At 44.1% G+C, this 23,169-nt stretch overlaps 1 protein-coding gene across 5 annotated transcripts in view; it reads left to right on the top strand.

Moving 5' to 3' along the window:
- Positions 1–23,169, top strand: part of RASGRF2 (Ras protein specific guanine nucleotide releasing factor 2) — a 266,695-nt gene that overhangs the window by 229,213 nt on the left and 14,313 nt on the right. For 4 of the 5 annotated variants that reach the window (XM_055428673.2, XM_088838504.1, XM_055428675.2 and 1 more), the window contains 5 exons: positions 5,467–5,579; positions 15,380–15,440; positions 15,759–15,862; positions 18,526–18,610; positions 22,111–22,308. In XM_055428673.2, coding sequence (XP_055284648.1) covers positions 5,467–5,579; positions 15,380–15,440; positions 15,759–15,862; positions 18,526–18,610; positions 22,111–22,308 — 561 coding nt within the window. Of the gene's footprint in view, positions 1–5,466; positions 5,580–15,379; positions 15,441–15,758; positions 15,863–18,525; positions 18,611–22,036; positions 22,309–23,169 lie in introns of those variants that run through there. The other variant, XM_055428678.2, reaches the window with a different exon arrangement.

Genomic DNA, 23,169 nt, shown 5'->3' with positions numbered 1-23,169 from the left:
TCAAGGTTGGTCATAACTTTCCTTCCAAGGAGCATGCGTCTTTTAATTTCCTGGCTGCAGTCAGCATCTGCAGTGATTTTGGAGCCCAAAAAAATAAAGTCTGACACTGTTTCCACTGTTTTCACATCTATTTCCCATGAAGTGATGGGACCAGATGCCATGATCTTTGTTTTCTGAATGTTGAGCTTCAAGCCAACCTTTTCACTCTCCTCTTTTACTTTCATCAAGAGGCTCTTGAGTTCCTCTTCACTTTCTGCCATAAGGGTGGTGTCATCTGCATATCTGAGGTTATTGATATTTCTCCCAGCAGTCTTGATTCCGGCTTGTGCTTCTTCCAGCCCAGCGTTCCTCATGATGTACTCTGCATATAAGTTAAATAAGCAAGGTGACAATATACAACCTTGATGTACTCCTTTTCCTATTTGGAACCAGTCTGTTGTTCCATGTACAGTTCTGACTGTTGCTTCCTGACCTACATACAGGTTTCTCAAGAGGCAGGTCAGGTGGCCTGGTGTTCCCATCTCTTTCAGAGTTTTCCACAGTTTATTGTGATCCACACAGTCAAAGGCTTTGGCATAGTCAATGAAGCAGAAATAGATGTTTTTCTGGAATTCTCTTGCTTTTTCCATGATCCAGCGGATGTTGGCGATTTGATCTCTGGTGCCTCTGCCTTTTCTAAAACCTGCTTGAACATCTGGGAGTTCACGGTTCACATATTGCTGAAGCCTGGCTTGGAGAATTTTGAGCATGGCTTTACTAGCGTGTGAGATGAGTGCAATTGTGCAGCAGTTTGAGCATTCTTTGGCACTGCCTTTCTTTGGGATTGGAATGAAGACTGACCTCTTCCAGTCCTGTGGCCACTGCTGAGTTTTCCAAATTTGCTGGCATATTGAGTGCAGCACTTTCACAGCATCATCTTTCAAGATTTGAAATAGCTCAACTGGAATTCCATCACCTCCACTAGCTTTGTTCGTAGTGATGCTTTCTAAGGCCCACTTGACTTCACATTCCAAGATGTCTGGCTCTAAGGTCAGTGATCACGTTATCATGACTATCTTGGTCGTGAAGATCTTTTTTGTACAGTTCTTCTGTGTATTCCTGCCACCTCTTCTTAATATCTTCTGCTTCTGTTAGGTTCATACCATTTCTGTCCTTTATCGAGCCCATCTTTGCATGAAATGTTCCCTTGGAATCTCTAATTTTCTTGAAGAGATCTCTTGTTTTTCCTATTCTGTTGTTTACCTCTATTTCTTTGCATTGATCACTGAGGAAGGCTTTCTTATCTCTCCTTTCTATACTTTGGAACTCTGCATTCAGATGCTTATATCTTTCCTTTTCTCCTTTGCTTTTCGCTTCTCTTCTTTTCACAGCTATTTGTAAGGCCTCCTCAGACAGCCATTTTGCTTTTTTGCATTTCTTTTCCATGGGGATGGTCTTGGTCCCTAGAAAAGTGAAATCTGAGTCCCCATTCCAGACCTTCTGCACCAGAATCTGCGGTGGTTCGTGGGCACCGAACAGTTTGAGAAGCACAGGTGGAAATAAGATGGAAAGTCTGTGTTGTCCCCGCGCAGCCGTGTCCTTAAGGGCCTCCTTTCACGCCATGTGATCACATCCCATCAGCCTCAGTGGCCCGGTGTGAACCGGGGTTATGGTTCCCACCTTGCCTGCCCCTGAGTCAGCTGAGGAAGGGCTGAAATCATACTCAGGAAGTCACTTGATAAAAGCCTGTGCAAGTGTAAAGGAAAATTCTGAGTGAAAATTCTTATGTTTTGTACTCAGCCATCGTTAACTAACCTGCTTTATATTAGCTACATGAGCAAAGTGAGTATTCACCCATAACCATTCGTCACAATTCAGATAGTGTCTAGGCAGATTTCACCAAGTTTGCAAAGGTCTCTCTTAGGCTAGTCTTCCCAGAGCTCAGAATAATCAAATTACATTCTGTTTTCCTTAACAAGACCTTTCAGACAACTTGCCTTCCTGGGGTCTCAGAAGCGTTCCCGCTGTTGAGCCCAGAATGGGGCACAGTAGGCACCGGAAGATGCTTGTTGATTAAGCCACTAATTAGCCCCCAGCGAGGTCCAAACACCAGCTTGATGTCCTTCACACTAATCCATTTATGATAATCAGATTATTTGCATCATTGAGAGATTCAACATAGCTCCAGGACTCAGTCATCACAATAGTAAGTATCAAACATTCATTAAGCAAAGATGCTGGATGGCTGAGAAATCCTTTGGTAGTGCATGAAGTCTAGGGTAGGTGAGATCATTAGCTGTTTACAAATGTCACTCCCATTACATTTGAAATGGTGGGAGGGGCAGGACAAAGGACAAAAACAGCAGCAAGATATTACTCTCTTCTCCTTGCACACATTTTAAGAATAACATCAATAGTCAAGAAGCTGCTGGGCAAAAAGTAGGTGAAATTTTAGGAAAACATATCATCTGAAGGTGTTGCTTGGACCCTAGTGACTCCTGCTCCTGAAGAAGTGGTACTGATTGTCAAACAGTGAAAGGGAAATACTGAGAAAAATTAATGACACTGTTTTTCACCAAACTGAGGCTCACAGATATTCAATTCAGGTTAAAATAGACTTTTGTATTATCTACAATTTGTGAAATTATGGACTTGATGCCCCCGATTTACTAAATATGGGCTTCCCAGGTGGTGTTAGTGGTAAAGAACCCCTCTGCTGATGCAGGATACATAAGAGACGCCAGTTCAATCCCTGGACCAAGAAGATCCCCTGGAGGAGGGCATGGCAACGCACTCCAGTATTCTCGCCTGGAGAATCTCGTGGACAGAGAAGCCTGGCAGGCTACAGCCCACTGGGTTGCAAAGTCAGACACTACCGAAGGAACCTAGTATAGTAAAAGTATGCTTTTTTATTGGATCCATTGCAATGAGCAATATTTTCTCTAATCATTTAAAAGAATTCAGAATGTAGTGCTTAAACATTGTTGCTAAGTCACTTCAGTCGTGTCCGACTCGGTGTGACCCCATAGACGGCAGCCCATCAGGCTCCCCCGTCCCTGGGATTCTCCAGGCAAGAACACTGGAGTGGGTTGCCATTTCCTTCTCCAATGTGTGAAAGTGAAAAGGGAAAGTGAAGTTGCTCAGTCATGTCTGACTCGTAGCGACCCCACGGACTGCAGCCGACCAGGCTCCTCCGTCCATGGGATTTTCTAGGCAAGAGTACTGGAGTGGCTTGCCATTGCCTTCTCCGCTTAAACATTACTTCCTCTAAAGTTAAAATGTACTCAGAATGAGTAACTTTATGTAGTCAAGTTGTAGCTTTTTCCACACTCTTTCATTACATGTATTCTTATAAAACATGGGCAGCATACTGGCAGCATCCTGGGATTATCAGGCACTCAGAGATAAACTGAACGCTGCCACACCTTGCTTTAAGATCTGACTCTGACAGACTGTCTTCTCACGTGCAGCATAGGGTTTACTTTCCCTACTACATAAAGTTACTCATTCTGAGTACATTTTAACTTTAGAGGAAGCTTAAACATTACTTCCTCTAAAGTTAAAATGTACTCAGAATGAGTAACTTTATGTAGTAGGGAAAGTAAACCCTATGCTGCACGTGAGAAGACAGTCTGTCAGAGTCAGATCTTAAAGCAAGGTGTGGCAGCGTTCAGTTTATCTCTGAGTGCCTGATAATCCCAGGATGCTGCCAGTATGCTGCCCATGTTTTATAAGAATACATGTAATGAAAGAGTGTGGAAAAAGCTACAACTTGACCTTTTTATTAATTTTTAACTTTTAAAAATTTTCAAATCAAGAGAAAATGCCGGAATAAAATAAAAGGTGTGGCCCCACATCTGCAGTCGCCAGTGGTTCCCGTGTTTACCGTGTGTGTATTCTGCCCCCTTCCTTTCGCTCGCTTTCTCTCGCACCTCCCCTTTCCCCCAGGGACCTGCTCTTAAATAACCCCAACAAAGTGATCAAATTCAGGACAATTTAATATGGATAGGATGCTTTCAACTGGTACATAATTCTAAGTTGTTGCAGGAATACCCTGTGTAGCGTTTCCCCCTCGATCCTGGATCTAATCCAGGCTCACCTCTTGCATTATCTGTGGTGTCTTTGGTGTCCTTTAAACTGGAACAATTTCTTAGTTTCTTTGTCTTTGATGACATTAGCATTTTTGGGAACGTGCAAGCCAGCGCTTCCTCACAATGCAAGTGTGAGATTATGCAAGTGTGAGAGTATGCATTGGGGGCAAAAACACTAAATGATGATTCTTCACAGAACATTACATTTGTGGGCCCATGATGATGGTTTGTTCCATTCCTGTGACAGTAACTGATCACTGCGTTCAGGTGACATCTATCAGATTCTCCCTTTGTATTTAATCATTTCTAATGGTGATGTTGCAGGGGAGAGGGTACTCTGATACTGTTAATTCTGTTTCCCTATAAATTGTGGCATCTATTCATGATCCTTACCTGATAAGTTACTACTGCTTTGGTCAAAAATGGTGATCTTCTAACTCATATTCCTTTATTTTTATCGGGAGTCCACTGTAAAGAATAATTTTCTCTTCTGCCCTCTTCATGTATGCATCTATGTATGTGTTTGTGGGCATTAGTAGGGGCTTGCAAGTGGTTTTGATTCAGCTGGTTATTACTTACTGCTCTCATTCACTTTGGTGTGCATGTGGCCTGCTCACCATTGCCAGGTGGGCGCCCTTTCATTATCACTCCCATGTTTGTTTGACACGACCTCATGGGTGTGTATCATTTATTCTTTAGCATACCTGTATTGAAGTTAATTGCAGAATTTATACTTTGAAAAAGCTTTTTCTTTTTTAAAGCTATTGCTGTGCCCCAGGTACTGACTCATGGACCAATGGGAGAACAGACAATTAAATCAGCCCTTACAGTACAGTGAGTGATGATGGAGCGCATCATGGGAACACTGAGAACAAGCTCTCCGTCGCTTTGGGTCCACTCAGGAAGGCTCCTAGGATAAAGAACAGAAATAAACCTGGGGAGAAGGCAGTGCTCCAGGATAAGGGAAGCACACATCCCTTTGAGGAATTCCTATCTCCCAGGGCTCCCCTGGTGGCTCAGACAGTATAGAATCTGCCTGCAATGCAAGAGACCCAAGTTCGATCCCTGGGTGGGAAAGATCCCCTGGAGAAGAAAATGGCAAACCAGTCCAATTCTTGCCTGGAGAATCCTATGGACAGAGGAGCCTGACGGGATGCAGTCCCTGGGGTCACAAAGAGTCAGACAGAACTGAGCACAGAACAGCGCAGGAAGCCTGTCAGCAGGGCCCCACCCCAAACCAATTAAGTCAGGATCTCTGGAGAGGGAAGCACCTAGTTTCCATACATTTTAATTTCCATACGTAGCTTCTAGAGAATTTGTTAGGAGGAATGGTGTCATGTGTCATGGAGCTAAACCCTTCGGAACTAAAATCTTAAAAATCTACTTCATTCTTTAGGACTTTGAACTCAACAATGAACTAAAGATGAACGTCTTAAATTTGCTAGAAGAAGTTTTACGAGACCCAGATCTTCTTCCCCAAGAACGTAAAGCCACAGCGAATATCCTAAGGTAAAAGCACTTGTTCAGTTCAGTTCATGTAGGTGCCTGTTAATTACCCTGGTTGATTTGTGCTGTGTTCGCAGATGATAAGATCCTATCAGACCAGAAGGATGTGTATTAGACTTGTGAAGTGCAGCTACAGTTCTGTCCTCACTGATAAAGCTTCCTTGGGAAGACTTTAGTCTGGGCAGCATAACTTGTGTGCAGTACAGTCGCTTCTGTCTGTGTGGCAACGGTAGCTTACTGTAGAACCAAAAGCCTGGAGGATGGTCTCCTGAGGGTCCGGTGGGTGTTGCTGAGGTGTTTTTCCCTCATGTGTGTTTTGTTTATCACAAGCTCATGGTTATGGGGTAGGGGGGTGGTGGTTGGTAGCATTTCTATAGGAGTCTCATGTAGCTGGCTTGTGGATGTGCCACCATAGAGCAGCTATACATTTTCTTCAACTTATTTCACTGATCCCGAACCAATTTTGCCATCAGTGTCTTTGTTTTTAATATTGTTTATTTTTTATTTGATAGCAGCACGTCTTAGTTGTGGCACTCAGGGATATTTATTGCAGCCCACATGCTGCACATTGCATGTGCAATCCTAGTTCCCCGACCAGGGATCCAACCTGCATATCCTGTGTTGGAAGGTGGATTCTTAATCACTGGACCACAAGGGAAGTCCCTGCCATCGGCTTCTTAGGTGGAGATTTCCACATCCTGTAGGTTGTATGAATTCAGACTCTGCACTTCTGTGTGACAGAGTCTTAAACTTTGAGTTTCGTGCTAGAGGCTGCTTGTGTCTCATTACACCCAGCAGCCAGGCAGGTCGCAGACTTTCTCGTGCCTCCTTGAACTGATGAGTGAGTTTTTTCCAGTCCATTCTACGTGAAGAGGGCAGCCATTAGTGTCTGTGCAGACATCTCAGTTACAGTTTCCACCTACTTGTGACTAGGTGTCTGTCCCTGCGTGGAGACTTTTAGTTCTCTCTGCATCTGCAAAGGAAAGAACCCTTCCTTTCTTCTATGCTTGAGGCTATTGTTTCTTTATTTTCCTGAATGCTTGTGTGTAGAGTACTTCATGGCAAATAGATGGGGAAACAGTGGAAACAGTGTCAGACTTTATTTTTCTGGGCTCCAAAATCACTGCAGATGGTGATTTCAGCCATGAAATTAAAAGACGTTTACTCCTTGGAAGGCGAGTTATGACCAACCTAGACAGCATATTAAAAAGCAGAGACATTACTTTGTCAACAAAGGTCATCTAGTCAAGGCTATGGTTTTTCCAGTGGTCATGTAAGGATGTGAGAGTTGGACTGTGAAGAAAGCTGATCGCCAAAGAATTGATGCTTTTGAACTGTGGTGTTGGAGAAGACTCTTGAGAGTCCCTTGGACTACAAGGAGATCCAACCATTTCCCCCTAAAGGAGCTCAGTCCTGGGTGTTCATTGGAATGACTGATGCTGAAGCTGAAACTGCAATACTTTGGCCACCTGATGCGAAGAGCTGACTCATTTGAAAAGACCCTGATGCTGGGAAAGTTTGAGGGCAGGAGGAGAAGGGGACGACAGAGGATAAGATGGTTGGAGGGCATCACCGACTCAATGGACATGGGTTTGGGTGGACTCCAGGAGTTGGTGATGGACAGGAAGGCCTGACATACTGCAGTTCATGGGGTTACAAAGAGTTGGACACGACTGAGTGACTGAACTGAACTGTGTGTAGAGGGGAATCCAGTTTAACTGAATCCATTGTGCTTTTGGAGTCCTCTCCAAAAGAAAGAAGGCCGTGTGGAGGTGGAGCAGAGCTTGGAGTAATGCAGCTGCAAGCCAGAGAGTGCCAACGACTGCTAGAAAACCTCTAAAAGCTGGGAAAAGGCAAGGAAGCTGCAGTCCCCAACCTTTTTGCCACCAGGGACTGGTTTTTTGTGAAACACGGTTTTTCCACAAACTGAGGGTGGGGTGGGGTAGGGATGGTTTCAGGATGATTCAAGGGTCTTGCATTTATTGTGCACTTTATTTCTATTGTTACATCACCTGCACCTCAGGTCATCAAGCATTAGATTCTGGAGGTTGAGGACTCCTGCAAGGAAGGATTCCTCTGCAGGTTTCAGGGGGAGCATGGCTCTGCCGACACCTTGTATTTGGACTTCGAGCCTCTAGAACACTAAGACAATGAATTTCCATTGTTTTCAGTCACTTTGTTCATTGTCCTTGTTTAGGGCAGCCCTAGGCATGCTGCCAGAGAAGGCAATGGCACCCCACTCCAGTACTCTTGCCTGGAAAATCCCATGGACAGAGGAGCCTGGTAGGCTGCAGCCCATGGCGTTGCTAAGAGTCGGGCATGACTGAGCGACTTCACTTTCACCTTTCACTTTCATGCATTGGAGAAGGAAATGACAACCCACTCCAGTGTTCTTGCCTGGAGAATCCCAGGGATGGGGGAGCCTGGTGGGCTGCCATCTATGGGGTCGCACAGAGTCGGACACGACTGAAGTGACTTAGCAGCAGCAGCAGCAGCAGGCGTGCTGCAGTCCATGGGGTAGCAAAGAGTTGGACACGACTGAGTGACTGAACTGAGATGAGGAAACCGTTAAGGGTCTTCAACTTTTCCATTCTATGAAAACATCTCAGTAAACTTTGGGACTCTGTTACTATGTTATTTTCAGATTTTAAAATTCTGAATACATCTTCAGATAAAGCCTGGTGTCAGTGGATGAGTGGTCGTCTATGAGTGATTGCTGTTCTTCTCTTTGTATAAGCTGTTGACTATGCTCTTTGTATTTAAAGCATGGATGATTAAAAACTAGGTTCTGTAAGTGTGGGCCACTAGTGACATTTGGCCTAATAGCTGGTAGGAAAATGGAGGTGATCAGACTGGAAAGGCTGTCAGGACTGGGCGATCTGAGGCCTTCTTGTTGCTTGTTCCCTCACAGCACCCATGCCGGGCATCACCGGTCCATCCTGAGCATTCTCTGCCTGTGCCCGCAGGCGAGCTCAGAACTCAGCTGACTGGCACTTCTACTTCAGATGAACCTTATTTACCATCCCAGGTCTTATTAGTCATCAGGCTTAAGATGTACAATTTTTTGTCCTGAATAAGTGACCTAAGAATTCAAGGTGTAAAACGGATAATGAATGAAAATTTTAGTAGATGGTGCAGCCTGGGCTTGTAACATCTAGCCGTCTGATTCTAGCTTTTGCAGGGGGTCACAGGTTTAAATCTTGGCTCAACCACTAATAACTGTCGAGTTTCTTAGTCAGTCTTAACCTAACTTTTCTCATTTATAAAGTGGGACTCTAAATACCTACCTCATGGGGTTGTTGTGAAAGTCACATGATGTAATATGTATAAAGAGGTTATACCTGAAACATACTTAGCACTCATGTTACTGCTACAGGCATTGTTATTATTAGAAAGCACTGACAGTGGCTCTTGGGAAAAATAGTTTCTGCTATCAGGGTTCTACAGCCCAAGTAAAACCAGGCTAGATCTTTAGTCAAACTCAACTTGCCTTGGGCTTCATTATCTTGTCTATAGAAAAGACATCATAATAATTTTGAAAACCTATAATAGAATATAATCTGAAAAAATGTTAAATCCCTATACTGTAGTATACCTGAAACTAACATGATATTATAGATCAACTATACTTCAATTAAAAAACTAATTTAATATTTTATGATAGTAAATGAATCAACAAGTGAATGCAATTAAAAAATCATTAAATATATACTTTAAATGGGTGGTTTGGTATGTGAATTATATCTCAAAGTTCTTACCAAAGTAACCTCCACAGTCATAACCTACTTACTGCTATTTTATAAAAGAAAAAACAAGTTAAAAAAAAAAAAACAAAAAAGCAATTCCACCGATGGGGTGCACCCTCGCTGCCCACACAGAATTCTAGTTTCTTGCAGAGTCTTTCCAAGTATTCTAAAAGTCCCAAGAAATGTGCTCAAGAATTAACCCAGTGATTTTTCTGCCTCAGCACCTTGATTCAAGCTCACGGCTCCCAGGCCATTTGAGGGAGACCCCTCCCAGCACCGCCACAGTTTCTGTGGAGATGCTGCCTGCAGTCTTATGAAGTCACCATTTCCCTATTGAAAAGCTGAGAAATATGCTGCCTGCCCCGTCCCTGTGCCCCCTGGGCCACGGAGCAGCCTCCCTCAACCCAGAGTCTCTGTCTTTTGTGAAAACAGCTCTTCCCACCTCTTTCCTAGTTTCACATCTTTCACTGTAAGAATTCAAATGTCAGTCGTGGAGCCTAGCAGGGAATAGACGTTACGCTCCCCTGTCCATTCTCCCACTTTTGACCATCTTTCTTCCCATGAAGCCTAAACAAAAGCCTTTGTTTAGCCCTTAACATAGGGACTTATCAACTGAAGCCAACAGATACAGATACTGGTCGGTCACCCGTCCATCAGCTGAGCCCACAGCCAGATCCTGAGTCCTAGTTTGGGTCAACTGAGCTCTGGGGCACTAATTTATCTTCTCAACAAGCTAGCGAATAGATTTGTGCAGTAAACCCTGCTACAAGAAAACAACTGGTTTGTGGGGAGAGATGGCTGGATGGTGGTGGAGAGGACTTCCTGAAGCGTCTCAGCTCTGTGCTGAGGTTCCAGACTTAGAAACAAACCCTCTGTACAGAGGGATTTGTGGTGAGTGAGATTCAAGGCCAAGGTGTGTATTTTCACACTCTTACCATGAATGGGGGAGAGAAAAAAATGGCTCAGGAAGCCATTATAACAGTTCTCAGAAGCTGGGTCTTCTCATTGACATGCATACTACTCCTTGCTGCAGGGCACTGTTCCATCTGGATCCAGTTGCAAAGTTTATTTGGAAAGTTGAAGGCCTCTCTTAGTTCTACTGGATTCTCAGGGAGCCCTCTGTGGCCTTTGCTTTGAGTGCTATGTTTCCCTTTTAATAGAGGGCAGCACTGTGTAAATTCCTGTTTTTTCCCCATGGCATTCTGTTGGATTGCATTTGGCTATGTACTGAGCAGAAGTCACCAGTCAAGGCTAAGGTGGGCTTCCAGTAGCCTTAATTAGAAATATTCAAGTCTCTTGAGTAGTGAGCTGGAAAGCCTACAGATTATTGAAGAGGGATTCCTGTTTTCATTTGAAGACTTTATGATCAAGAAAACCTCTACAAACTGATCTCAAATTTTTGGTGCCTGTGTGGCTCTAATTGTTTTGCTGCTTCCCTCAACAGATGAGACTAACCCTTTTGCCCCCTATCTAAGGCCATCTTTCCCCACAAGGGTGGCATTGAGATCAGAAGATAAGACTTTGGCTTCTGTGTGGTAAATCTGTACATAATCTGTTCAAGCAACTTTAATGTTTTTGGTTGATTTGTATCTCATGGCTCAGTAGCTGCTAATAAAGTTAAAAATATTGAAAAAAAAAAAAAAGAAAACAACTGGTATTTGATTGAATTTTTCCTGCCAAGTAATTCATTCCATTTGCACCTTGTTTGAGGGTCCCTACCCCAGCACATGAAATTGTGGTTATAGGAGGAATAAATCATTGATTGGTTTTTAGGGTTTTTGATAATTTTCCATAATAAATACTTATGTGTGTGAAATTTATATTTTTGAAAATCATACCAGAATGATTAGAAAGCAAAGTAGGAAGTAAGACCTAGATAGAACCATTAGCTGAAGGAATGTTATCATTCATGAAATCTCTTTCTGAAAAAAAAAGTGTGGGGTATAGGAGAAAGAAACAGAAAGCAAAAGGATTATTTAACAACTCTGAAAATTGTGATGATTTTCCTATTCGTTTCTTAATTTGAAAATAAACAGGGAATGACTTTCAGCTGAAACCAAGCGAATTTAATAGTAAACATTTCCATGCATTTATGGACAGCTGCCTTTAAAAAATGTGTCAGAGCGTGGGTAGCAATGGGCTCAGGGAAGCCTGGCAGGAAGGAAAGTCATCCCTGAGAAAGCATGGGAAGGAAGAGGTGGTCGGGCAGGTCCCGGTAGCAACATGAGATTAAATCATTCACAAGGTGGGGAGGAGCAGTCTGAGGCAGGCCATGTCATAGACCCAGGCATCCAGTCACAGCAGCAAGCAAGCAGCCCAGAGGGTGTGGAATGGTTTGAAGAAAGAGGCCAGTTGCTCTTGACTCTGTTTTTAAGACTACATGATTTCTACATGTGAAGGGGAAATTTTCTAGCTGTAGAACTTGCATAATCCCACTTCTTCTTGTATTTTTTTTTTTTATGGTATTGCATTTTCAGTTCAGTTCAGTCGCTCAGTCGTGTCCAACTCTTTGCAACCCCATGAATCACAGCACGCCAGGCCTCCCTGTCCATCACCAACTCCCGGAGTTCACTCAAACTCATGTCGATCAAGTCGGTGATGCCATCCATCCATAGGTGCACAAATATTAAAATGATCATACTGCATGATAGACAGAAACCCAGGATCCTGGAGTACTCATCAAACTCCAAAGTAGTCAGAAGACTAAGCAAATCCATCCTCTATCGGAACTGGACAGAGTTAGGGAGGCCTTCAGATCTGACAGGAACTTTTCTGAACATACCTCCCAGTGAATATAAGTTAGGACTGGGAGAGGTAAAAAAGAAATAGTCCTGATATTAAAGATTTAGATGTATTCAAGTCATATAACAGTGAGTCATGACACATGTATTTAAACGCATGATACATTAATACAGTACAGTGAAAACTTTCTGTGACAAACCATCCCCACCTCACAGTGTCACAGGGATTACTTTATGATGAAGAAGCTTGATTGGCATCAGTAGTGTATGGCCCTGATTGTGAACAAAAACCTCTACTGAAGACTTTCATATTCCTCCAATGTTGTCTGACTAGCTGGCCTCTGAATCTATGTCGTATATTTTTTGTAGACAACTAACATGCCACTGAATGAAAAGAAATAATGATTGACTTCTTGGATGGTCAACTGGAGCGGGTTCAGTCATGACAGAGGGACCCACGGACCTCACACAGGCCCTGGCAGCATCAGAATTTTTTGAAGAAGAACTACTTTATTCAAATTGTTTCATACAGTAAACCAGACATTCAGATGAACAGGCCAGGATAAACATTTTCCTTGGTTTCATTGAATCAGTGTACCAGAATCAAAGGAAATTCAGGATTGTGTTTCTGTGCATCTTTTACATCAAGCTGAGGTACTCAAGTATGGAGGTTTACATGTTACAGGACAAGAATATTTTTGCGTGTGGGTGTTTATGTATAGCATTTATTTTGTTCAGACCCATTAGAATTTTTACACCAAAATGACGTCTTGCCCCTATTCCAAATGGTTGTCAGGTGCTAACTCTCTTACTAGACAGAGTCTGTTCACCTCCTGGCTTGAGAATGTCTTCAAAGATAATCATCCATTAAGTTTTTTACTTTATAGTCACTTCTAATTTTGGTGTTAAGTGTTTTTTGACAGCTGGACCATCCTCACTTATTAAACATATCTCTATATTGTTTTGAGCTATTTCCTCGGTTCACATCTACCTTAAGAATTCAAAACTTGCCATCACTGATGAATTCATGGGTGGGCATTAAATTCTGGGGCTGGTTCCTTAATGATAACATGAAAATTGTAAAACAGCAACGTCACATGCCATTTTATGGCAGAGTATACATTTCTATGGTTGTCTTTAATGGGGATCACAGATTCCCCAAAAGAATATAATGGAAGCCATATTCTCCCCCCAGAAAGAAATGCATGAATATATGCACACATTTGTATGTCATTTCAAAAAGGTTTATGGACCCTTAGAGATCATTTAGTGATACTCTGGGGTTAAAAGCTTTTCTTCTAAGGGGCCCTTTCAAAAGAGATAGCATTTATTTTGATCTATAGAGCAGAGATTCTTTTGAAGAGAGAAAAATTAGGTAACTTAATGGGACCAGACATAGCTTGGAACATTAGGGTAAGATCACTGAGGAAAGGAACATTTGAAAGAAGTGAAATAACTTCTGGACCATTTCTTTCCAAGTAAAGAATATTGCCCAACCTCATAAAAAAGATCTTTTCCACAGCGACGCATAGTTATATGGCCACTGATCTCTCTCCAGGAACCTAGGCTACAGTAGAAAGAATGACATGCTCTTTGGGAAAAAAGCCACTTTCCCCCTGTGTCTAACCCTCAAGTGTGATGTAACAGTCTTTGGAGAAGGAGTTGTGTTTACTTATTTTTCCTCACCTTAATCTGCCCCTTTAGCATATGGTGACTTTTTCTTCTCACAAATGATATGGCTAATTGCAGACAAGAGAATTGCCACTCCTATGAGCTAGAAGGATTCTGCTCCCTGGTAAATAGCCTAGAGCTTTTGTTAGAGAGAAGGAAGACAGAGGAAAGGGAATTGACCTTTTCTGGTGTGTGTTCTATGCTGGACTCTGGAAGCAGTGCCTTTCATAAGCCTGCTCATGACAAGCAAGAGCAACAGGGAAGCAAACTGGACCAAACCCTGAGCCAGTTAGTCCATTTCATTAAGCTTTTGTTTCCTCATCTATAAAATGGATATAATAAAGCTTTATTTAAAGCGGTATTTTATGATACAGGAGAGAGTGTGTGTCAGGTGGTTAGCACGTTCCTAGCACATAATGGGCATACAGTTACCCACCTCAGTTGATTTTGTATTTTTGAAGGTGATAGTTTTGTTTTAATCCATTCAGAACACAACAGAATATCATATCTTTGTTGCTGTTTAAAACTAGCATCCTCCAACAGGCTACACAGTTGGGCAGTGTTTAAATTTTTTCTAATACTTTTAACATATGATTGTGCCTTCATTTTAGGATACCTAAAATGTTTGGCCCAGATACAAGTTATATAATCAGGATCTCTGATATATAATCAGGATTATATAACCCTGGACTCTGAACTCCCATTGGACATGAAGTGTCACTCTTGCTCTGAAACCAGCACCTACCTTAACTTAGGAATTCTTTTAATTCATTTGCCGCTGATCAAAAATACATTGGCTGACAGCTGAATAACAACGAGTGTGGGGATACAAGACCAAATGTGTCTTGGGAAAGCCCAACTGGGAAGCAACAGGGAAGAGTTTACCTGCTGGTCTCTGCCTGGCATTGTTCAAACTCTTGATATTTGGAAACTCTCCTGAGCTTCTGGTCTGCCTGTGCCTGGGGAGGGGGCAGCTCTGCATCTTCTGCCTCAGCACCAGTGGTGGGGGGTGGGGGGGCCAGGGCAGGGGCTGGAGGAGTGTGGATGGAGCACTCAGCCTGTTAGAAGCCCTGACTGATAGCAGTGCAGGGCGCCTGGATTCCTGGCACAGATCCTCTCGGTAAGGCAAAGCACCAGGTCACCCTCTGCTTTGCTCTCATGGTGGGTGTTTTACTTACAACCTTGGGCTTCCCTCATGGCTCGGATGGTAAAGAATCTGCCTGTAGTACAAGAGACCCAGGTTCAATCCCTGGATTGGGAAGATCCTCTGGAGAAGGGAATGGCTACCCACTCCAGTATTCTAGCCTGGAGAATTTCATGGACAGAGGAGCCTGGCGCCATCTATGGGGTCCCAGAGTCGGACACGACTGAGTGACTCGCACACACTTTTGTGTATAACAGGTTGGCTCCTTGTTATTAGTCAGCTCTCTTGATGACCTTCTTCTGCCTTTGACATGTGCGTTTTCCTGTTTTCTGGACCGCGTGTCTTCAACTCAAGGCAGAAACCCTCAGTCTCGTAGACCCAAAACCTCGTAGACCCAAACCCTCTGACTTTCCACCCTGGGGGAACCGGAACTGCATTTTTGTAATTTCATTCCTGGCCTGTCTGTGTTCTTTTCATGGAGGATATTTTGACTCTTTTTAGGGCCCTTTCACAAGATGATCAAGATGATATCCACCTAAAACTAGAGGATATAATTCAGCTGGTAAGTTGAGCCATAGTCTTATTCTGCACGATTAATTATGTGTGAGACTTAACCTCACAAAGGCAATCACTGTGCCCACAGCTGGTAACTGGGGTCCGGACTATATGTTCTGTCCCTGAAACTGTGTGAAAGGGACCAGATTTGGCTCAGCGTTTAACATCATGGTCCATGATGTTAATGCTGCCTGGTATCTCTGAGCTCTCCACCATTTTCTTCAGAGCTGGAATCCGGGGTGGACTTTGTACTCCAGCAACTCCAGTGAGCTGACGGGCACCTGGCTTCCAGGTGTGTGTCATTCCCTGCCCTCATCTCTTGCAGACGGACTGTCCGAAGGCCGAGTGCTTTGAGACCTTGTCGGCCATGGAGCTGGCTGAGCAGATAACCCTCCTGGACCACATCGTTTTCAGAAGCATTCCCTATGAGTGAGTGTGCACACACGACAGCAGCACACCCCCACCCCCACGCCGCCACAACCCCATGTGTGCACAGAGCTGTGGCTTCTCATCTTATGATGGTTTGGACCCACTTGAGTGTCTTTGGGTTCCAGTTTATGTTGAAAATATCCATACAGAAATATTGGAGACTCTCAGAATGTTCACTCATGTGTTGCTGTATGTACTGCAGTTAAACATAGAATGTGAGTTTCTCTGATCACTCACATCCTAATGTTATAGAAACCTTCATGCAGCTGTAACAGTGGTTCTCAGACTTCATGGTGCCTAAAACCATTCAGGAGACTTGTTAAAAAATGTACATTCTTAGGTGCCCTCCCTCAGAGATTCTGATTCTGGTAGATCTGAGGCCCAGGAAACTTCATTTTCAGTGAGAATTCCAGGTAATTCTGTGTGGTCCAGGACTATACTTTGAGAAACACGGATGTTGGGTCAATGCTATAAATTCCGCTGCAGTTCTTCAGACACATCCATAAATCTTCAAGTACTGCTGACTGTGGAAACTCCAGAGCAAGATAGATTCCCAAGACAGTGCTTGGCACAGAGCGCATGTGGAGTGGGTGTGTGCCGAGTGGATGCTGTCACATAACAAGCATCGTTGCCTCTTGTATAGAGGATGGTGGCTCCTCAACCGCCCGCCTCCAGCAGTCCTCCAGCAGGTCCACACACAAAGCCTCTGTTTGGACAAATAACAGTTGACCCAAATCCTCTGTGAAATCATAGCTAAATGGCAGGCAAGGGAGGGGCCAAGCAAGAGGTCTAAGTGTGGTCCATGTTGTATGTAGAGAAGAGGGCACCCATAATGATGGAGGCTCTGGCATAGCAGGATGGGGGGTCAGAGCTGCAGCTAGGTCAGAGGGGCATAAAGAGCAGGGCTAGAGATGCTCCTGCAGACTCTTCTGTTACGCGTTTGTCTTGTTTCTCTCCTCCTCTTTCAGCATTGTAGACCTATCCGTGACAGGATGAAGTAAGTCAGGAAGAGAAAGACAGATATCATATATTAATGCATATATGTGGAATCTAGAAAAGTGGTACAGATGAACTCATTTGGAGGGCAGAGATAGAGACGCAGGTTCAGGGAACAGACATATGGACACAGGGGAGGAGGATGAATTGGGAGTTTGGGATTGACCCTGTGTTCTGCCATGTGTATAACAGAGAGCTAGGGGAACCTGCTGCATAGCACAGGGAGCTCAGTTCAGTGCTCTGTGATGACCTAGAGGGGTGGGATGGGTGCGGAGGGAGGGCATGTATGTATACATATAGCTGATTCACTTACATTGTACAGTCGAAATACAACATTGTGAAGCAACTATACCCCGATTAAAAAAAATTAAATAGCATCTGCCAGTTAAAAATATGAATGTGGCCCCATGGCTGAACAAATGAACCTGTTAACTATTTGATGACTTGAGTTAGGAGCCTCTTTGCCTTCCTCCTGACTGCCCTCCTGTGCAGTGAGGATTCAGGAGGGAGGGGGCATGACCTCTCTGGAGGAGGAGACAGAGCAAAGCCTGGACCTTTGTGGTTGACCATGTTGTGGTTTCTTCCTGGGACGCTTCTCACCTCTCCTCCTGTCCCCTCTGTGCGGCTGTGAACATGTACCAGTTATTTTCCTCCACGGAGTCAGCATATCTTTGTATACAACAGCCTTGCAGGACGGGACCAGTAGTACCATCCACATCACGGGACAAAGGTCCTTGCCCAGGAACTCAATCAACATTTCTGGATTGAGTATGTGTCAGAGTAATTTCATTTTAGGTTATTTTTGGTAGTGCCTTGACAAAATATTTCCTATATGCTCCAACTTGATTGTCCCTTGCTTGCTGTGATCTGGTGACCTGCTCATGAATGAAGGAGCAGGAATGTTATTTAAAAGACAGACTTTCCGCCAGGCTGAGCTCCCCCTGCCATACCTGCCTTCCTCAAATGACCAGACTGCAATATGCTACTGCTAGTGTTTGTTCATCTAGCCCTTACCACGCGTCCTGTTCTGGGCTTGGGGAGAGCAAAGGAAAGTCCCTGCCTGTGTAATTGACATTCTCCTGGAGAATGTCAGAACAAAGTGAAGGAAAACATGCTGTTGCTGATTAACACTTTGGGTACCAATGAATTTTTTTGAGCCTTCTGCTGATTCTTAACAGTTTTTAAGCTGATCCAGGGGAAATGGTCTTGGTTTCTGAGTTAGCACTTAGTCTCTTTATCCCTCTTGTCATTGTTTTCCAATTTCAGAGAAGCCTTTATTACGATCCTAATAGGGACCCAGTTCCAAACACTTATCCCCTGGAAAAGGAAATGACAATCCACTCCAGTATTCTTGCCTGGAGAATCCCATGGACAGAGGAGCCTGGTGGGCTATATATAGTCCATGAGTCGCAAAGAGTTGGACACGACTGAGTGACTATCACTCACTCACTCCAAACATTTATAAGAGAAAGCTGAAAACCGAAAAATTTCTTTCTTTTTGGCATCCAGTGGTGAAAGAGTAGAATTGGGCTAAAATTCATTCGAGGTGAAGCAGCAGCAGTTGAGCAGTGTCAACTTTAATTTATATAATATTCATAATTGCTATTCAGGACCATAGATACCCTTCAAAAACTTAATTGATTTTGTGTTTTGCTTTGAACTTTCAGAGAATTTCTTGGGCAGGGGTGGATGAAGCTGGATAAAAATGAAAGAACACCTTACATTATGAAAACCAGCCAACACTTCAATGATGTGAGTAACCATAACAATAAAACCTTGGGCGGGAGTGTTATCGGAAGATGAGTATCAGGGTCTTCAGACTCCTCCAAATTAAAGGAAGTCTGCCGCTCACTTCTACAACAAAACTGATGGAATGTTAAAAAATAAGCTTAAATCTCTTCTATGAGTTCACAGTGATGTGATAACTGCCAGTTACCTTTCAGTCCTAAGAGGTTCACTTTGATGGTACACACATCCGATGAGTGCTTAGTGATGCATAGGTGTTGTTCAATTGCTGAGTTGTGTCCACCTCTTTGTGACCTCATGAACTGTACCCCTCCAGGCTCCTCTGTCCTCCACTATCTCCCAGAATTTGCTCAAATTCATGTCTATTGAGTCAGTGGTGCCATCCAACCATCCCCTTCTCTCCCACCCACTTCTCTTCCTGCCCTCAATCTTTCCCAGCATCAGGGTCCTTTCCGATGAATCAGCTCTTTACATCAAGTGGCCAAAGTACTGGAGCTGCAGCTTCAGCATCAGTCCTTCCAATGAATATTTAGGGTTGATTTCCTAAAGGAAATTTCCTTTCATCTCTTTGCAGCCCAAGGGACTCTCAAGCATAGGCCGTTGCTGTCATTTTTATCATCATCATCATTACTTCATGGTCGTAGATCGACTAATTCTGACTGCACTTTGCCACAGGCCCCTGGTGGTGCTGGTGATAGTAAGGCTGTTTTGGTGCAGCTCTTCTTCATTATGACTGAACATCCCGTCCCCGTTCACTCCAGGGTGGGAAGGGACCTCTTTGAGCATAACTGCAGTGCTTCTGAGGCTGTGTGCAGTGGTAACCAGCTGTTGGTCCATCTCCTTCTCTGCTCTTCTGCAGCAGTAAGATGGAGTTGCTTTTATACCCTCCAACTACCTGTTGGTGCTATTCTAATGGTCTTGGTCCTACGGAAGAACCACAGATGCTGGAGTATCTTCAGTCCCATGCAGGCAAAGGGAAGGCTACCGTTTCATTTCTACTAAACTATAGTAAAAGGGATAATGGTAATAAAAAAAATAAAGACTACCAGAAACCCTGTAGGTAAATTAGTATATGATTCAGGATCAAAATGCAAAACAGTACAAATCCTCAGTACAGCAAATTCTCAGTACAGTTTTTCTGTCTTTCTGAGGGTACATGTGTATTAGATGTTATCACATAATAAGCATCAATTCAGCTGCTTCATAAAGGATAGGATCCGTTTGGATCACTCTCTGAGAAACAGACGCCCTGCTGTGGACCATAAACCTTTTATTTTTTGCCTGTGTTGTACATACACTTGGGATATAATGCCTCTCAAATCAGAGGTGCAGATTGTGGGTCCCAGACTGTGGGTCCTAGGCTCCAGACCAACAAGTCTCTACTTGAAACCACTTGATTGGCCACTGTGTCTTGATTGCAGATGGAACTCATCATCAGCCCGTCCCAGACCTGCCAAGCCTGCTTTTTCATCTTATTCTCTGTTCTTGGTCATTGGTAATGGCCCTGCCAGCCACTCACTCACCTAGCCTAGGAGTCTCCCCCACCCTGTTCACCCCTCAGGATACCAGTGGGCCCTAAATCTACCCATGTCTCAGACCCTTCTTTTCCCTCCTTTCCCATGGCCATAACCTTGATTTGGCCTTTCATTTTCTTCTCCACAAGCTCCTAACTCACCAGTCCCCACCCCCATGCCATCTCGCTGCCACCCAACCCTTTCTTTACACAGTGTCAGAGAAATAACTTCTCTCTACGGCCCATCGAATTATAATCCTGTCTGTGATGACATTTTGTCCATGGCTTTTCCTCTCGCCTTCTCGATACGGCTGCAGCCTCTCAGCCTGGCCTGCAGGAGCCCGCCCACCTGTCGTCCTTGTCTCTCACTGTCCCCCGAGCTCCTCAAACAGCTGTCTGGCCAGGTCCCCCACGCCGCCACACCTTCCCTCCCTGTCCCTTTGCAGACGCTTGGATGGGAGACAGCGGCCCCTCCTACTCCTCCTTCAGGGTTCAGGGTGGGCGTGACATGTTTCCAGAAGCCAGCATCTACCCCACGCTGCCTCCAATTCTCAAGCTCCCCCCACCCCCACCCTTAGCTTTGCATCTCACTGTGTGATATTTACTTGATTCGGTCTGACTTCCCCTCACCTTCCCACCTAACCAGGCCTAACCAGGCTCAACACCCTAAGGTCAAGGAGACCAATTTATTTGTTTTTCCTCTTCCCACAACCTGAAAGAATGCCTAGTCCTTAGTAGCTGCTCACTACAAAATAATTTCTCTAATGAATATGCACATGTGGAGGCCCTGTGACCTAAGATGCTCATGCTTGTGCTCAGTCATGTCTCTGACTCTCTGCAGCCCCAAGGACTGTAGCCCACCAGGCTCCTCTGTCCATGGGATTTCCAGGCAAGAATACTGGAGTGGGTTGCCATTTCCCTCTCCAGGGGATTCTCCCAACCCAGGATTGAACCTGCATCTCCTTTGTCAGATGGGTTGTTGTTGTTTTTTTTAATTCACTGAGCCACTTGGGAAGCCCATGACTTAAACTACCTATGGAATTATCAAAGAATGGGTGTACTCATCAGATTTAGTGTATGCATAGGAGATTATGGATCTTATATTCTCCTTGTTGGTTATCAATCCTATTCTATCCTTTTCCTTTCCATTTTCTAAGTCTTGAGCTTCTTAACCTGCCTCTTTTTTCTCTTGGCTTTAACTAACAGAATTATAGCCCTTAGCTTTGAAACTGTAGGTCCCTTTCACTGCTGGTGGAAAAAAAATTTCAGCAAGAAGGTGAAAATGTTCTCTTCCCCTGCATGAAGCATTTCTCGTTTGAGAGTTGGTGGGTTAGAGTTTGATTTGATTGGAGGGAAATGTGTTTTCTTTCTCTGTGATGTCTGAGGATTCCTAGAGTGACTATCCCCACGTCGTTGGGACCCAGGGAACATGGGGAGAGGCCCCAAGCAGTGAAACCTCTGATCTACAAAGGCTGCCATTCCTCAGGGGAATAGCTCATCCTATGCCTTTCTTTCAATAATTATTGGAAATGACTTCTTCATCAAAATTACTAACAAAATCACCTCTTCCACCAACAAGCTGATCCCAAACAACTCCTCTCTTCACTCTCAGAATGAGAATGATTCTTGTTAATAATTTTAATAATAATAATGTTATTATTACACACTTTAGTCTCCTCAGAATCTGGTTGATATCTACAACAGACCATGTCCCAAAAGAGAAATTACAAATGTGTACTTGTCAGTTCACTCAGGGAAAATTCTGTTGTACCTCCTCCTGAGGAACATATACATTAATAAACACTTACAAATTAATACATTTCATTGAAAAAATAAAACTCACTTAAGCCACTCAAAAAAAAAAATGATGGACCATGATCTCGCATCCCTTGACACTCACTTTCCCGACATTTCTGTAGGTGATTCAGGTACTGTGCCTGCGTGAATGGCTTTGGCTCTTAGCTGGCCTCTCTTGGCTTTTCCGTTGTCTCAGATGAGCAACCTGGTGGCCTCCCAGATCATGAATTACGCGGATGTCGCCTCCCGAGCCAACACAATCGAGAAGTGGGTGGCGGTGGCGGACATCTGCCGGTGCCTGCGCAACTACAACGGCGTGCTGGAGATCACCTCAGCCTTAAACAGGAGTGCCATCTACCGGCTGAAGAAAACCTGGGCCAAGGTATCCAAGCAGGTGAGCGCCAGCGGGCGACACCTCCCAGTGCCAGGAGGAGGAGACTGGGAGACCAGAGGCAAGATAAATATTACTGATTAGGAAACAGCTAGCTGAAGTGAGCAGCTCCATTGGCAAAGAAAGGTGCCAACAATGGTGATTACTATGTTCTTACCACTTAATTGATTCCTCTCTTGCGCGTTTCTAAATGGTTAATTTAGGGGGGAAAAGTACAAACCAAAATATTCATTATAACATATTTGGGGACATCTTCAGACACTGTGGTTGACAGTTAGGAGCTGTTCACTGAATTGTTTAGGGAGGGCACGTGGACTCCGGGTGAGCACAGTGATGTCTCTGGATCCATTCTTTGTCCCTCAAAGTAAAGGTACAAGTACCTCAGGGCCAAAGGGACCTGTGTTCACCTTTTTATTTGTCATTTTTGTAGTCAAGTTGTTGTATAATGACATGGACGTGAAGGGGTATAACTTTCTTAATCTTCTTTTAATTGGACTCAGCTTGTTCATGCTTTTTGCTTTCATTCAGATAATTTGAAGATTCAAGTGACATCACCATTTTCCTCCTGGTCTTCGCCATGGGTGTCAGTGGATGTTGGGTGTTGGGGAGGGCTTCTCTGAGCTCATGGGACGCTGTGTGCCCCCACTGGTTTCCGGTTTAGTCTCTGACTGATTACTCGTTGGGTACAAGCCACTGTGAATTGCCTGTGCCTGGTGTTCAGATGGCAAGCCTACCCCATCAGGAAGATGGCGTGGTTATTCTGCCCAGGGAGCTTGGCTGATATCACCTCAGCTCTCATTGGCACTGCTGTGCTCTGAGATGGGGTGTGTATCACCGCTGCTACAGGCTGCCCTTCCCCTTGCT

Source organism: Moschus berezovskii, chromosome 8, assembly GCF_049115385.1.
Source record: "Moschus berezovskii isolate FMDL1 chromosome 8, NW_MosBer_1.0, whole genome shotgun sequence".
In the NCBI taxonomy this organism is placed as follows: domain Eukaryota; kingdom Metazoa; phylum Chordata; class Mammalia; order Artiodactyla; family Moschidae; genus Moschus; species Moschus berezovskii.
This window is presented reverse-complemented; position numbering and strand designations above follow the sequence as displayed.